We start from the raw sequence: 15369 nt of genomic DNA, 5'->3' as shown, positions 1-15369 counted from the left end.
CAGCATCTCCACCTTCCACTCCTGCTGTGACAGAAGAGGGGAGACACTGAAACCTTTATAGCAAGTGAGCAAAGGAGCCTTCGAGAGAGCCATCCAGAGTGCTTGGCATCTGTCTCCTGAAGCTGGGTATTAGAAAGTATGAAAGGCACCGAATAACCAAAAAGATACGTGTTTCTCATACAGGCTCCTGCAAGACTATGGAATCTTGCCCAATGACACTGTCTGAAAGGGTGATGTGATTCCAAGGTGGATGGACAGAGGCCACAGGATGCACAGGGTCTGGGTGGGAGAAGAGGCATGGGTGGGCCAAGGCCACTCATCAGAGAAAGAATGCAATATGCCACAGACCCAGCTCCGCTGTGAAGTCCTGAATTACACGTGCCCTGGGAGGAAGGAGACCTTCTCCACCATCAACCCCCACTCCCATCCCCAACGCGTCTTCCTTGCACTGGTCCAGTCCACCCCTAAGGATACCAGGGGCTGAGGGGAAGGGAGGTAAGGAGGAGGAAGTAAAGGATCCTGTGGGTGGACAGAAGAGAAGCACGGATCATACACCAGGCTGCCCACCCTCATGTCAGAGGCATTTCCAGCCCCAAGGTGAGGGGAGATTTCACGTAAGAGTTTAGTGTACCCTTGTGCTAGGACCAAGTGGGGCTCTTCCCATGACAAAGTGTCTGAGGAATGGATTTATCTGAGAGTGGCCAGTGCACAAGACCCGTTCAAAGAGTGGTCAAGACATGGCCCACAAGGGGCGCCTGGGTGGCTCAGTGGGTTAAGCCTCTGCCTTCAGCTCAGGTCATGGTCTCAGGGCCCTGAGATCGAGTCCCGCATCAGGCTCTCTGCTCAGCAGGGAACCTGTTTCCCCCTCTCTCTGTGCATACCTCTCTGCCTACTTAAGATCTCTCTCTCTATCAAATAAATAAATAAAATCTTAAAGGAAGGAAGGAAGGAAAGAAAAGAAAAAAGAAAAGGCCCACAGAGGGCCTCTGGGTGGCTCAGTTGTTAAGCATCTGCCTTTGGCTCAGGTCGTGATTCCAGGGTCCTGGGATCCAGCCCCACATCAGGCTCCCTGCTCAGCAGGAAGCCTGCTTCTCCCTCTCCCACTCCCCCTGCTTGTGTTCCCTCTCTCACTGTCTCTCTCTCTGTCAAATAAATAAATAAAAACTTAAAAAAAAAAAAAAAGGATTATAGACCTCAATGCAAAATCTAAAACCATAAAGCTTAAAAAAACCACCACCACCACCACCACAACAGCTGCCCACAGAACAAGTGTGAGAGAAAGTCGTGAGGAGAGGTCAGGTTATTTTAACCTGCAGCTTGATACATTTGGGCCATTCAAGGCACCAGGCTAGGGGGACTCGACTGTACTTCTGGCCTGGCCGTCTCCTACAACTCCGGTTTCGAAGTAGTGGAGCTTTAGGATTTCCCTGGGGCTCAAGTCAAGCATCTGCTCGGTGCTCCACGTTACAAAAACCTGTGAGGGTGCCAAGTGCCAGAGGCCACTACGGGAACACTAAAAGGCCATTTCAGGGGCGCGGGGCTGGCTCAGTCAGAGGAGCACACAACTCTCGATCTCCGCATCGTGAGTTCGAGCCCCACCTTGCATGTAGAGATTACTTCAATAAACAAATATGCAAAAATAAAATAAAACTAAATGCCATTTCAAAGAAAATAATCTTGACTTTTCCTCAAGTCAGGAAAAAATTTCTTCATGGGGTATTCAGTATTTTAAACAAAAGTTAAAATATTATATGGCAAGGGACTCAGGTCTTCTGTAAACTCTAGGTGACCAAGAGTTATTTTTGCAACCTGATGTGACAAAGTGGCAGACGTGAGACCAACGGACCCGGTTTTCCTTCTAAAGTGGAAACATCCAGAATTTACACTACTTTCTAGGACCTGCTCAACCGTAGGCCGTGTACTTCTAGGAAGTGATAACGAACCCAAATCGGGCACGCACCTCACCCACTGTGGAACCTTCTTATTTCTCGCATCTCCTCAGTGCCTGCCTCGTGTAAAAACTTCACTGACGGACAGAGAGTGGGTTGGTCTTACTTTCAGACTGAACTTCTGGCAATAACACCTTTTCTCGCATCTCCTCAGTGCCTGCCTCGTGTAAAAACTTCACTGACGGACAGAGAGTGGGTTGGTCTTACTTTCAGACTGAACTTCTGGCAATAACACCTAAAACTTTCTCTTTTCTCACCAATTATTTTGCCGTCTTCCTCGAGGTACTCAGACAATATGATGTCCTCTCATCCAAGCAATTCTTGTGCTTCCCCCCTTATTAAAACTTCAGTGGAATCCTAGAGATGATTACCTTGATTTCACTGGTTTTGAATCTTCCTCTTAAGTAAGTCTCTATCGTTAGCAAAAATTTGAACCAAAAGCAATATGCAATATGGTAATCTAAAAGGCAGTCCAAAATAATGAAGCTAATGATGAGTTTTTAGTCAGAATTAACAACTGTCAGTAAATACGGTGCTAACACAAGCTTCTTCGAAATATATTTCATTAAATTCAATGTGGTGGCTTGGACTGGTTCCTGGAACAGAAAAAGGACATTCGTGGAAAAACTGGTAAAGTCTGTAATTTAGATTAGAAGATTCTATTTCTTGCTTTTGGTAAATGTGTCATAGTTACATAAAATGTTAGGGGGATCTGGGTGAATCTTACACAGAGACTTCCTCTACATTTTCTTTGCAACTTTTCTATATACCTAAAATTGTAAATGAAATAATTTTTATTCACATATATATTTCAGAAATTATTTTTAAAATGCCATATAAACTAGGAGTAACAAGTTAAAAAATGTGTAAGCCATGGGGTGCCTGGGTGGCTCAGTCAGTTTAGTCTGCCTTTGGCTCAGGTCATGATTCCAGGGTCTGAGGGATTCCCCTACATTGGGCTCCCTGCTCAGTGGGGCGTCTGCTTCTCCCTCCCTGCTCCTGCTCTCTTTCTCAAATAAATAAATTTTTTAAAAATCTTTTTTTTTTCAAGATTTATTTATTTAGTTTTATTTGACAGAGAGAGAAAGCAAGAAAGGGAACACAAGCAGGGGGAGTGGGAGAGGGAGAACCAGGCTCCCCACCGAGCAGGAAGCCCAATGTGGGGCTTGATCCCAAGACCCTGGGATCATGACCTGAGCCAAAGGCAGACGCTTAATAGCTGAGTCACCCAGACACCCCGATTTTTAAAATCTTAAAAAAAAAAAAAAAATGAACAAGCCATAATAAGCCAAGCTACTTTATCCCTTGGATGCTCATATAGAATGTTCTCTGTTACGTGGACAAGTGAGAATAAAGGTTGGGGTTCCAGTTCAAGATGATGACATAGGAGGGTCCTGAACTCACCTCCTCCCATGGAGACAACAAATCTATAGCAATGTATAGAACAATTTCCTTGGGACAAAAAAATCTACAATTGGTGGACTAACCCCTTCCTACTTGTCTCCAACTGAGACAGAAAGCATATGCAAGCAAGCGGAAAGACTGAGCAGTCTTGCCATAAACTCCACTCCAGGTATGATACCCCACAACAGCAAGAAAACTGAAAACCCAGAGTTTCTCCCTGAGGAGCAAAGGGCTTTGCACCGTACACTGGGCACCCCAACTATAAATACCAGCACCTGAGAAATGAACCCTCAAAACATTTGGCTTTTAAGACCAGTGGGAGTCCCACCCACAAGACCTATGGGGCTGTGGTAAACTAAGGAAAGAAAAGCTCGTAAAGTACTCTGAGTAGACTCACCCTCTCCAGGGCCCAGCACAGAAGCAGCCCTCATAAAGCACCCTGGCTTCATGTAAAAGAGACTCATTTCCTCATTTCAAAACATGGGTCCGAGGGGCAAGGGCCAACTGGGATCTCTCCAGGGAAGGAGGCTGCCATATTCCCATTTCTCCTCGGCCTCACTATCACTAGCGGTACCGTCTCTATTCTCCAGTCCGTGGGCTCGCTCATCCCTGCTCTCCCAGGGCCTGATGAAAGCCAGTTTGGTGTGTGGGGGGGGGTGTGGGTACCATTTTTTTTCTTCTTGTCCTTTTAATTTTTTCTTCTTCTTCTTTTTCCCCCCTGGTGTGTACCATGTTTCCACTCCAGCCATGGACTGCCGCCTTCGCACCGTCCCTCTGCTGTGGTCGGGAGCACCCGTATCTCCAGAGGGGACCCTCCACCCACATCTGGAGGACTTGGACCCCGGCTGCCATGCGGCTGTAAGGAGCAGACAGGAGCTCTTGGCCGACCACTGCTCGCAGCATACCGCACTGAGAGCAGCTAGAAACACACCTCAGTGTCACCGAGAAGAGGCCCGTGTGTTTGTGTAGGCACTTCCGGCTGGGCGCAGGCTTCCCGGGTGACAGACTTCCAGGGGCCTGTGGAGCTGCGCTCAGGGAAGGAACACGGGGGAGCACAGTCTTTGTGCTCTCCTTCCCCCTCGCTCCTGCAAACTGGTATCTTGCCGAGAGATGCTTATACTCTTCCCTGATTTTTGTGGCTGCCGACAGGGAACACCTCTACAGCGCCTGGCTCAGGTGGCCAGGGAGGCTTAAACTGAGAGGCCCGCAGGGTTATAACGGATGAGGTCAGAGTTCTTAAAAATGAACACCCCCCAGGGCACAGCAAGCTGCATAGACCCAGGAGCTCCCTCTTTCTGTGAAAGAGGCCTATTAGCACATCAACAGAGTTGTAGCCCGAGGGGCAGGCTTCTTATTCTTGAGCTAAAGGCGGACTGTAACTCCCTCCTGAGACCTTGGAGGGAGCTTTATCTTCCCACCCTCCTTCTGCCAAATATCAGATTGCCAGCATCTGTCTGAGTGGAGATCTCATATGCGCCTCATTTCTCTGTCGGGTACCCTGGTTTGCATGAATGCTGCCAGGGCGCACCCCTGGATCACCTGGCTCTGGGGAGCAGGGTGGCTTGGGTTCCTGGTGTCGGGTCCCCAGTGTTGGGTCCCACAATAATGGGTGCATGGTCAAAGGAGCGAGACTGATACAAAGTGAAGGTCAAGCAAAGCTTTATTTCGTGCCAAGCATCAAGAATCAGACCGACGGTCCAACAGACCGGTCGGGGCCGCCCCTTACAGAGAGGACGACGACCCCTCCCTGCCTCACAGACTAACTTTTTTAGAGCAAAGGCCATGTGGTTGTGCCTGGCCACACACGGGTGGCCAACTGAACTACAATTCACCCCATAGTAGACATTTGCACTAGTCTATCACCTTGGTGAGGATTGGTGCCCAAAAGGCAGGGACCACACTCCTTGGTAGCTAGGAGACTGTATGCGCCCCCACTGATTGGATGTCTCCCCCTGGCCTGACCCACCCTTGTATTTGGGCTGTTACCTGGGACTGGTTTCCCAGACTTGCTTTTAAGTAAGTTCCCCTGGAGGGGTGACAGGGTCACTTTAAGTTTTACTGCATAAATAACAAAATGGCTGTTCAACCGAGGTGGGGCCACTCTGGCTAAATAGGCCCTTACACTGGGTCCCAGTGGACTGCAACCAAGCAGAGAAACAGTTCTCGGCAGGCTACCAACTCCAGGGCACTGCATGGGGGGCAGACAGGAACATACCCCTTGTCTTTCCATGAAAGAGGCCTCCTTGCTACTCCCGGAGCTTGTGTCACATGGACAAGCTTCAGGTCAGGCACACCACCAGGAGCCATGAAGGTATTCTCAGGGAACACGGGCTGAGGGATGCCATCATCGTCCCCTCCGCCCCTTGCCTTGCTACAGCTTCCTGCTGTCTCCCAGAAAGGAACACGCACACTCATCTGAAGCCCTGATCTTTATAACCGCTGCCCATGGGACACCCCCAGATCATCTTGTTCTGGGGCCAAGAGGGTTAATGCTTGCCATCCCACATGACTGTATACATTTGCATTTTTGAAAAAGCTGCTGTTTGAGGATCTAGCTTTCCCAGTCAGCCTGAATGTAGGTGCTAAGCTCTTCTTCCCTTTTGGGTCACTGACTGGCCCCGCCTCCTTCAGCTACTGTAAGTCGTTAAAAATAAAATACACTGCCTGGGCAATCATGAGGGTTTGAGACACAGCCAAGAGCTAGGGCAGGCCTGACCAGTAAAGTTCATCTACAGGAGGCCACTCCTTCCAGACTGAGAGGGGTAGCTGTTTCATTTAATGCATAGAAACCCATACAGAAAGTCAAGAAGAATGAAGAAACAGAGGAGTATGTTCTAAATGAAAAAACAAGATGAAACCTCAGCGAAAAAATATTAACCAAACAATATGGAGTACAAAGGAAATCATAAAAACGCTGCCCCAACTCAGGGTAAAAATGGATAAGAAATGTGAGAAATTCAATAAAGAAAGGAAATATAAGAAAATTCCAAAGAGCTGAAAAATACAACTGAACTGAAAAAAATAGGCGAGGAGATCCAGCAGCAGACAAGATGGAGCTGAAGAGAGGATCCGTGAATTTAAAGACAGAGCAGTAGACCTCACCCAGTCACAGCAGCAAAAAATGAAAAAAAGTGAAGACAGCTTAAGAGACTTAAGGGATAATACCAAGCCAACCAACATTGACATCACAAAGGCCCCAGAAGGAGAAAAGAAAGTGACAGAAAACTTCCTTCCAGAGAGGATGGCTGAAAACTTCCTTAGCCTGGGGGAAGTAACCCATTAAGAACAACCAAAAGAGACCAAAGCACACTATAGTTGCAATATCAAAAGTTAAAGCCAAAACATCCAAGGAAATTCCCATAAAACTACTGGCAAATTTTTTCAGCAGAAACTTCCTTGAGATCAGGAATAAGTCAAGGATGCCCACTCCTTCCAAAAGTGAATTTTGCAAAAGCAAAGACAAACAAGTGGGACCACATTTTTATTCAATGTAGTACTGGAAGTCTTAGCCAGAGCCATTAGGCAAGGGAAATAAAAGACATACAAATTGGAAAGAAAGAAGTAAAACAATTCTTATTTACATGAGGACAGGATACTGTATATAGAAAATCCTAAAACACACTCCACTGACAAATGGTGAGAACTAATAATTCAATTAAGATGTAGGATACAAAATCAATATAGAGAAATCTGTTGTATTGTTATCAACTAATAATAACCTATCCAAAAGAGAAATTAGGGTAGCAATCCCACATACAATTGCATCGAAAGATTAAAATACCAGGGACAGATTTAATCAAGGAGGTAAAAGTCTTGTACAGTGATAACTATAAGGCCCTGTTGAAACTGGAGAAGATACAAACAAATGCAACGATATCCCACACTCCTGCACTGAAAGAATATATGTTATTGAAATGGCCAAACGACCCAAAGCAATCTATTGATTCAATGCAATGCCTCTCAAAACTCCAATGGCATCTTTCACGGAATAGAACAAATAATCCTAAAATTTGCATGGAACCACAAAAGATCCTGAATAGCCAAAGCAATCCTGTGAAATCCAGAGGTACCATGTTCCCTGATTTCAAACTATACTACAAGCTACAGTAATGAAAGCAAGATTGAACAACTGGCATAAGAACAGACCTCCAGATCAACAGAACAGAAGAGAATCAGGAAATACACACATCTGTAGTCAATCAACTTATGACCAAAAAACCCAAGAACATGCAATGGGAAAGGATGGTCTCTTCCATAAACTGTATTGGGAAAACAACATAATCCACATACGCAAGAATGAAACTGGACCCCTATGTTTACACCATCCACAAAAATTAACTCAAAATGTATTAAAGACTTGAGGGGCACCTAGGTGGCTCAGTGGGTTAAGCCTCTTCCTTCAGCTCAGGTAATGATCTCAGGGTCCTGGGATCGAGCCCCGCATCGGGCTCTGCTCAGCAGGGAGCCTGCTTCCCCCCTCTCTCTCTGCCTGCCTCTCTGGCCTACTTGTGATCTCTGTCTGTCAAAGAAAGAAATAAAATCTTAAAACAAAACAAAACAGTGTATTAAGGACTTGAGTGTAAGATCTGAAAGCCATAAAGCTTTTGAAAGAAAAAACAGTGGTAATTTCCTTGACGTAAGTCTTAGCAATAATTTTTTTTTAATTTGACACCAAAAATAAAGGCCACAAAAGCAGAAACAAACAAGTGGGACTGTATCAAACTAAAAGCCTGCTGCACAGCAAAGGAAACCATCAACAAAATGAAAAGGCAACCTACTGAATGAGACAAAATACAGGTAAATCATGTATCTAATAAAGAGTCAATATTCAAAATATAAAAGTTTTGTTTTTTTTTCTCTTTTTAAGACTTTATTTATTTGACAGGCAGAGATCACAAGTAGGCAGAGAGGCAGGCAGAGAGAGAGGAAGAAGCAGGCTCCCTGCTGAGCAGATAGCCAGATGCGGGGCTCGATCCCAGGACCCCGGGATCATGACCTGAGCCAAAGGCAGCGGCTTTAACCCGCTGAGCCACCCAGGCGCCCCAATATCCAAAATATATAAAAACTCATACAACTAAACAGCAAAAAAAATAACCTGATTAAAAAGTGAGCAGAGGACCTGAATAAACATTTTTCTAAAAAAGATATCCAGATGGCTAAGAGGCACATGAAAAGATATTCAACATCACTCAACATCAGGGAAATGCAAATCAAAATCATAACGGGATATCACCTCACACCTTTTAGGATGGCTATTATAAATATACATGCTTTTATATATCATATATAAATATTTACATATATTTCATATACATATACATGTATATATAAAATAACGAGCATTGGCAATCATGTGGAGAAAAGGGACTCCTTGTGCACTGTTATTGGGAATGTAAATCATTATAGTCACTGCAGAAAACAGTATGGAGGTTCTTAAAAAAAAAAAATAAATAAAATGAAACTACCAAATGATCCAGCCATTCCATTTACAGGTATCTGAAGAAAATGAAAACATTAACTCAAAAAAATACACGCAATCCTACGTCCATTGCAGCTTTACTTATAGTAGCTAAGATACGATAATAACCTAAGGGTCTACTAATGGATGAATGGATGAAGAAAATGTGATACACATACACACACACACACACCCCACAGGAGTATTACTCAGCCATAAAAAAAGAAACTTGACACTTGTAACATGGATGGACCTTGAGGGTATTATGCTCAGCGAAATAAGTCAGACAAAGAAAGACAATTACTGTATGATCTCACTTAAATGTAGACTCTAAACAAACAAATGAAAAAGTTCATAAACATACAGAATAGACTGCCAGTTTTCAGAGCTGGGGGGGGCATGAAATGGGCAAAGGGGTCAGGAGATACAAACTTTCAGTTATAAAATAAATAAGTCTAGGGAATGTAACGTACAACATGGTGACAACAGTTAATAAGACTGTATTACATATTTGAGAGTTGCTATGAAAGCAAATCCTAAATTTCCTACTCATAAGAAACTGTAGCTATATATGGTGACAGATGTTAACTAGACTTAGTTTGGTGATCATTTTGCTATATATACAGATATCAAATAATTATGTTTACATCTAAAACTGATATAATATTTTGTCAAGTATATCCCAATAAAAAAATTGTTTTGCACATTGTGAGAGGTTAATGGATTCTCCTAGTTTTATATAAATTTAGGAATCTCACCTATTTTAAGAACCAGGAAATGCTCGCTGTGCACTGAGAAAGGCATTTAAGTTCCATATGTGATACAGAAACCATTTTATCAGCTCTCTATAGAATTCACTGGCTTCCTAATGTCATTGGACAATTCTACTACTTAAACAAGAGAATCCACACAGAATGCTATGGCTATACCTTACAAGACACTTGAGAAGACGAAAGCAGCAATGGAAGCCAGTCAAGACAAGGAAAGATGAATGTGACCGGACCAAAACATATTTAAATTTTCACTTCTATTTGACTTAAAGAAAAATTCTCAGAATGATCGAGTGTGGCTTTTCCATTGTGAAATGCTGTAATAAGGAGGGAAATCCTCTTTCCCTCCCAGGGAGAGAATACAGAAAGTGAGATCCTTCCCAGGTATGACTAGAGAGGAAAGAAGGGGCGGGAGGAGAGGAGGGGTCATTCCCTCTCACCCCCACTTCTGCAGACCCTCCCATGCATCACCCTCCCCTGGCCATGCATGTTCATCCTGTAACACCTGCACCTATGCTAGGCCCTGGGGGACCATCTGCTATTTTTACTTCCTGCTTTACGTCCTATTCCTGCCGCACGATTCATTTAAGTCTAATGAAACAAACTAAACGTATCTCTCCTGTTTTCTCCCTGGCACATGGCACTTCAAACACACTGACTGACTGATTCAGAGAGATACTGGCCACGGAGACAGAAAACAAAGATGGCTAACAGTCCCCTAGCAAATACCAAAGCTTCACATGTTGAAAAAAATAGAATTTAATAAAATCTTTAAAAAATATTTTAAAAATCTACAGGTTAAGTCTAGCAGTTTAGCCTAAGGAAAATATAAAACAAATTGATGTTAAAAAAAAAAAAAGATACTTTCTTCATGGTTATTGCAATTATACCTGAAATATACATTACTATACGATTGTATATGTATGAGTGTATGTGTACCCACACACGTATGTGTTCTAACATGAAGTTTCACTATTCTCTTTTATATAAAGTTTCTATGAAACTCCTTACTTTTACTGGAACACAATACAGAGTAATTTAGTGTTCTGTCCTTTTACTTTCCCTTCTTCTTTTTTTCTCCCTCCTTTCTTTAATATTTACTGAGTGCTTAATACACATTCCAGGCTCTAGAGATATAAGAGAGTCAACATTCTTGTTCATGTCTCAAAGGAATCAATAATATCTCCATCTGCCAAGCAGTAAAGCAAATTCAGTCCATATAAAATCACATCTCAACCTGGTATTTAATTGTCATTGGCTAAAAATCTATACGAAATGTTCACAGGAAACGTGGGCCATGGCAGGAAAGTAGGCATCTTGCATTTTCCAAAGAATTCCAAAGGAATTCAAAGGTGACCAGTTGACTCTTTTTTATTTTTATTCATTAAAGGCAGAAATATTTAAATGTTTACCTGAATATACTCTGTGAGAGTGTTAAAGACTTGCTTTGCTACTTGAATTGCTTTGGAGAAATTCCGTTGTCCTTGTTCATCAATAACGTCTTTCCCAGAGTAATACCAGTAGAAATCGCTAATGGATTCCTGGAAAAGAGGGGTGATAGGATTAAGATACAACCTCAAGCTACCACTGACCTGTCCTCCCTAGACAGAAATAGCAGTTGGAGAGAAATAGCAGAAAACTTAGCTTTAAAAATGACTGTCTCTGATGATCTTGAATCTCACAGACATAAGGATTCATAAGATCAACATATATTCATCCACTGAGCAAAGCTAAATGTTGACTATGTAAACACAAAAATTAGACAAGTCATGGATGTTTTTTGAGTTACAGACATCAGGGCTTTTTCTCCAACAAAGCCCATAATGTTTCATCATGAGAACTCCCAAATGTTCCTTGTTCCTGTAAATGCCCCTCAAGAAACTGATTACTCTAGTAAAAACACTGACACTACCAGGGCGCCTGGGTGGCTCAGTCAGTGGGTTAAAGCCTCTGCCTTCGGCTCAGGTCATAATCTCAGGGTCCTGGGATCGAGCCCCGCATTGGGCTCTCTGCTCAGCAGGGAGCCTGCTTCCTCCTCTCTCTCTGCCTGCCTCTCTGCCTACTTCTGATCTCTGTCTGCCAAATAAATAAAGAAAATCTTTAAAAAAAAATTAAAAAAAAATTTAAAAAACAAACACTGACACAACCATAAACAAGATCAACCTTTCTAAACAGGATGTTTTCAACGATAACTTACATTGGAAGGAATTTTAGTTGGCTAAAAGAGTAACGCACTGTCGTCTAGCACGCAGACACATTTGCGTTTTGAGATATGATTTTAAACATCACCGATATGTTTTCAGCAATATATTTATTTTGTAATTTGCTTCCAAATTGGAAGTTTTAGGTAAATATATATATGTATATATGCACACACACACACACACACACACACATATAGTGCTTTTCCACACTCAAAAGATTCAGGAAGAAACTGAAAGTCTGAATGTGCAGGTTTTACACGACTCTATCTGGTCAGCCTTATAAATAAGATGAGGGAAATAAAATTTGTACAGTGCTCCCATTACTTAGGAGCCTATGCCTTCAGATTCAGTCTATTAACATGTGAAAGATTATTACAGTATCAAGGAGATTTTTAAGTGGTGGAGTGTTAAGCTGAATTTTAAAAATTCACATTTTCAGGATAGCTGAAAATAACACCTGTTAAATTTAAGTGTATTGTAGATATTTTGAAAGCCTTTCCTTCTCACTTTTGAAAATGTTTCAAATACTCTTCCTCCATTTATCTATGAACTGTAGCAGAAGGAGCAGAGCATGTTAAGTACTCTGCAAAACGAAAATGAATTTAAAATGCCATCAAGCTGAAAACTATGGGGGGGAAGATTCCCACTTATAGAAAGGAAATAATGAGGCAAAGAGGAGCCAGGATCAGAGGCAAAGACAAAAGGAGCAGTTTCACCCTAGGACTTGGTGAAAGGCTGTGATCAAGGACAAAATATCTCCAAAATTTCTGTCTAGTCATCCATCAGAGCACATTACAACACGACAGTTTAGGAGCTCTGCCCCGTCATTTCAACTACCCCTCCCTTCCATTTCTTCCCAACAGAAGGCAACGCACCTGGACTCTCAGGAGGTAGTCTACGGTAGAGATGATTATGTTCACAGTCGTATTATTGCCAGTCTGAGTTCTCAGATAATTTTGAAAATCTACATAAGATCAAAAGATGTTACTAAAGCTTCCCCAACAGTTTAAAATGAGTTATTTGAAGAACTCCAAAACCAAATGATGTCTCCAGCAAAATCATCGTGGCTAAGAATGGTGCTTGCTTTATTCAAGAAGAGTGTTTTGCGTGGGCATCCCAACACATCGAGGTGTTTCACAGACTATCAATATTCAATTTTTGGTCTACAAGGTGGCTCTGTTTCCTGATCCCTAAGTCTAGAGCTCTGGGCATGTGAATCACCGGAAGGAGTTCCATCCTTTGGGATGGAGTAATTAAATTATGTATTCAGTTATCCTTTGTCCCTCAGTACTGTTCTCAGTGCTGGGAAACAAAGATAAAATTAAGATTCAGTTCCTGCTTCCTACAGAGTCTGGGAGACAGCTAGTTATATCAACTTGCGAGAAAGCAAGTTCTATCAACCACAAAGGAAAATACAAATACAATGAAGTAGATTCCCCAGTTAAAGAGAAAATGTATAAAAGAAATAAAGCCCTGTATTTCTCTTTAGCTATCTATCTCATATATCTCTTTTTTCCACCTGTCTTCTTCAACAGAACAACTGATGGAAATTAAGCGAAGTGGCTAGCAAAGGACTTTGTAAGTAGGAATGCAATACACAAAAGGTCACCGTGCATGTACTAAGCATACTGAAGAAGGCTCAGGGCTGCCTGCTGACTGATTTCAAAATTCTGATTCCTTGGTACCATCCCATAGCCTGGGGTCTCACACACCTGAGTTGTGTCCCTCACAGAGCAGTTGTAGGAAGCGAAAGAGGTCGCAAGTGAATTCGTCGTCCTGGAGAACCTTTTCTCCTGCAGAAAATCCAGAGAAATCAGACATGATCAACTACCCTGGCCTGTCCCTCCCCTTCTCCCCACCTCCATAAAACTTGCAGGTTGATCTAGCATTGTTCTGAACCAAAAACAGTCACAAATCATAGCCAATGTTCTATCTGAAGCTCATTCGATCATGCGCTTGGCAGATAGATGTACTTTTTCTTTGTCAGAAAAGAACATTTGAATCTTAAAACTCAGGTTTCTCTCTGTTAAAAGTAGCAGCATGGGTTTGGCAACATTTTAGAAACAACCTGAAGGTTTAAACATTTCTTCTTTTCTTTTCTTTTTTGGGGGGATAAGGTGCTTCTAGGAATGATCTCTACATCTCTTAAAAACACCTAAGTTAAGTCTCCTTTGTTCCCAGAGTAAGACCAAGTGATTCAATGCAAAGGCATTCAATGCATATGGAAAACAGGACCAAGAGTTTCTTTTATTTAAAGAATAATTAACAGAAATTGTAAATAACAATAGAATTTTAAATGACGAGAAACTGTTTCTTAATTCATTTCAACTAATGGTCTCATTAGCTTGCCTATGGAATTAAAAAAAGTAAAAGCTTCAAAAATCTGATACAGAGACGTCATTGGTTGGAGCATTACTTGCAGAGGAGAGAGAACTGGCGAACAGACCTATTTTAAGTATCAAACCAAAAGAAAGACTTTGGTGGCTCATGCTCTGTGAGTGAAACTAAGCAGGAAAGGTGAAAAGAAGGCTAGCTCAGAGCTACAGAAGCATCATTTAAAAACAAAACAAAAGTAATCTGGTTTCTCTTCAGATCGTATAAATCTTTCGCCTTTCAAAAAACAAAACAGAACAAAACAAAACAAAAAAACAACTCTATCTATGGGGCAAGCATGACACCTCAGAAAAGGGTTCAGATATTTTACCTACATTTCAATCAAAATGTATCTTGATCACAAGTCACTCTGAAAGCGAAAACACAAAAAAGAAACAAACGGAAAAACGGCACCACACAAATGAAAGTTGATTTCAAAAGCATAGAGTGTCAGTGGAAAAACTGTCAACGTTATGAGTGTACGTTCTGGCATCTAAATGTGTTGTTCAGAAATTAAAATGACACAAAAATGTTGTTTGGCAAGTGGATGGATGTACTTATGTCTTTGAAAAAAAATGATAATAACTTTTCAGACTGGAAATACTTTGGGCCAAGAAAGAAAACTATGCAATGACCATGTGTTTACTTTAACTAAAATTATGAATGATTATAAGGACAGAGAGCTGATGGACTTACCAGTCTGTAGTCTGTGACTTTCAAAGTGAGAGGCTTCGTATAATGGGAGGGTTAGGAAGCAAAACCATTTTGAAAACTAATATAAACATTAAAAAAAGTACATAAAATCACTGTCCTGGTTTCCCTGCAAGATATGATATTTGGTGACCCAACTAAAATCACCATGCATACAGATAGTTGTGTGGCAAGTTCAAGTTCAAGTGCGCATTGCTGTGATTCTCAGTCCATGGCTGATAAGCCCATTCCTCAGTGTCTACATTCATGGCAGGATAGCAAAGAAAGGGAGAACAGTCTAGGCTAATAAAGGGAACTCTTCCCGGATGCGACTCAGTATCTTTCTGTGAACTATTTGAATCAGAAGAGTCTTTAACATAACATTTAAACCAAAATATGATGAGCTATTTACACAGACTTATTGACTTTCTCCTTGCGAGCCCATCTAAAATGGTCTTTGTTCTAGAAAACTGCATCAATAGACCAGGTACTTCCAATGTTCATATACTCAATGTGGAATA

General features: G+C 42.0%; 1 protein-coding gene across 6 annotated transcripts in view; it reads right to left on the bottom strand.

Annotated features, from left to right (window-relative positions):
* RYR2 (ryanodine receptor 2) overlaps positions 1-15369 on the bottom strand; it is a 535490-nt gene that overhangs the window by 52394 nt on the left and 467727 nt on the right. For all 6 annotated transcript variants that reach the window (XM_044239419.1, XM_044239420.1, XM_044239421.1 and 3 more), the window contains 3 exons: positions 13498-13578; positions 12661-12749; positions 10994-11122 (listed from right to left, as the gene is read on the bottom strand). In XM_044239419.1, coding sequence (XP_044095354.1) covers positions 10994-11122; positions 12661-12749; positions 13498-13578 — 299 coding nt within the window. The remainder of the gene's footprint in view (positions 1-10993; positions 11123-12660; positions 12750-13497; positions 13579-15369) is intronic.

Source organism: Neovison vison, chromosome 2 (genome assembly GCF_020171115.1).
Source record: "Neovison vison isolate M4711 chromosome 2, ASM_NN_V1, whole genome shotgun sequence".
Lineage (NCBI taxonomy): Eukaryota > Metazoa > Chordata > Mammalia > Carnivora > Mustelidae > Neogale > Neogale vison.
Note: the sequence above shows the minus strand (reverse complement) of the source record. Positions and strands in the feature narration are given on the sequence as shown.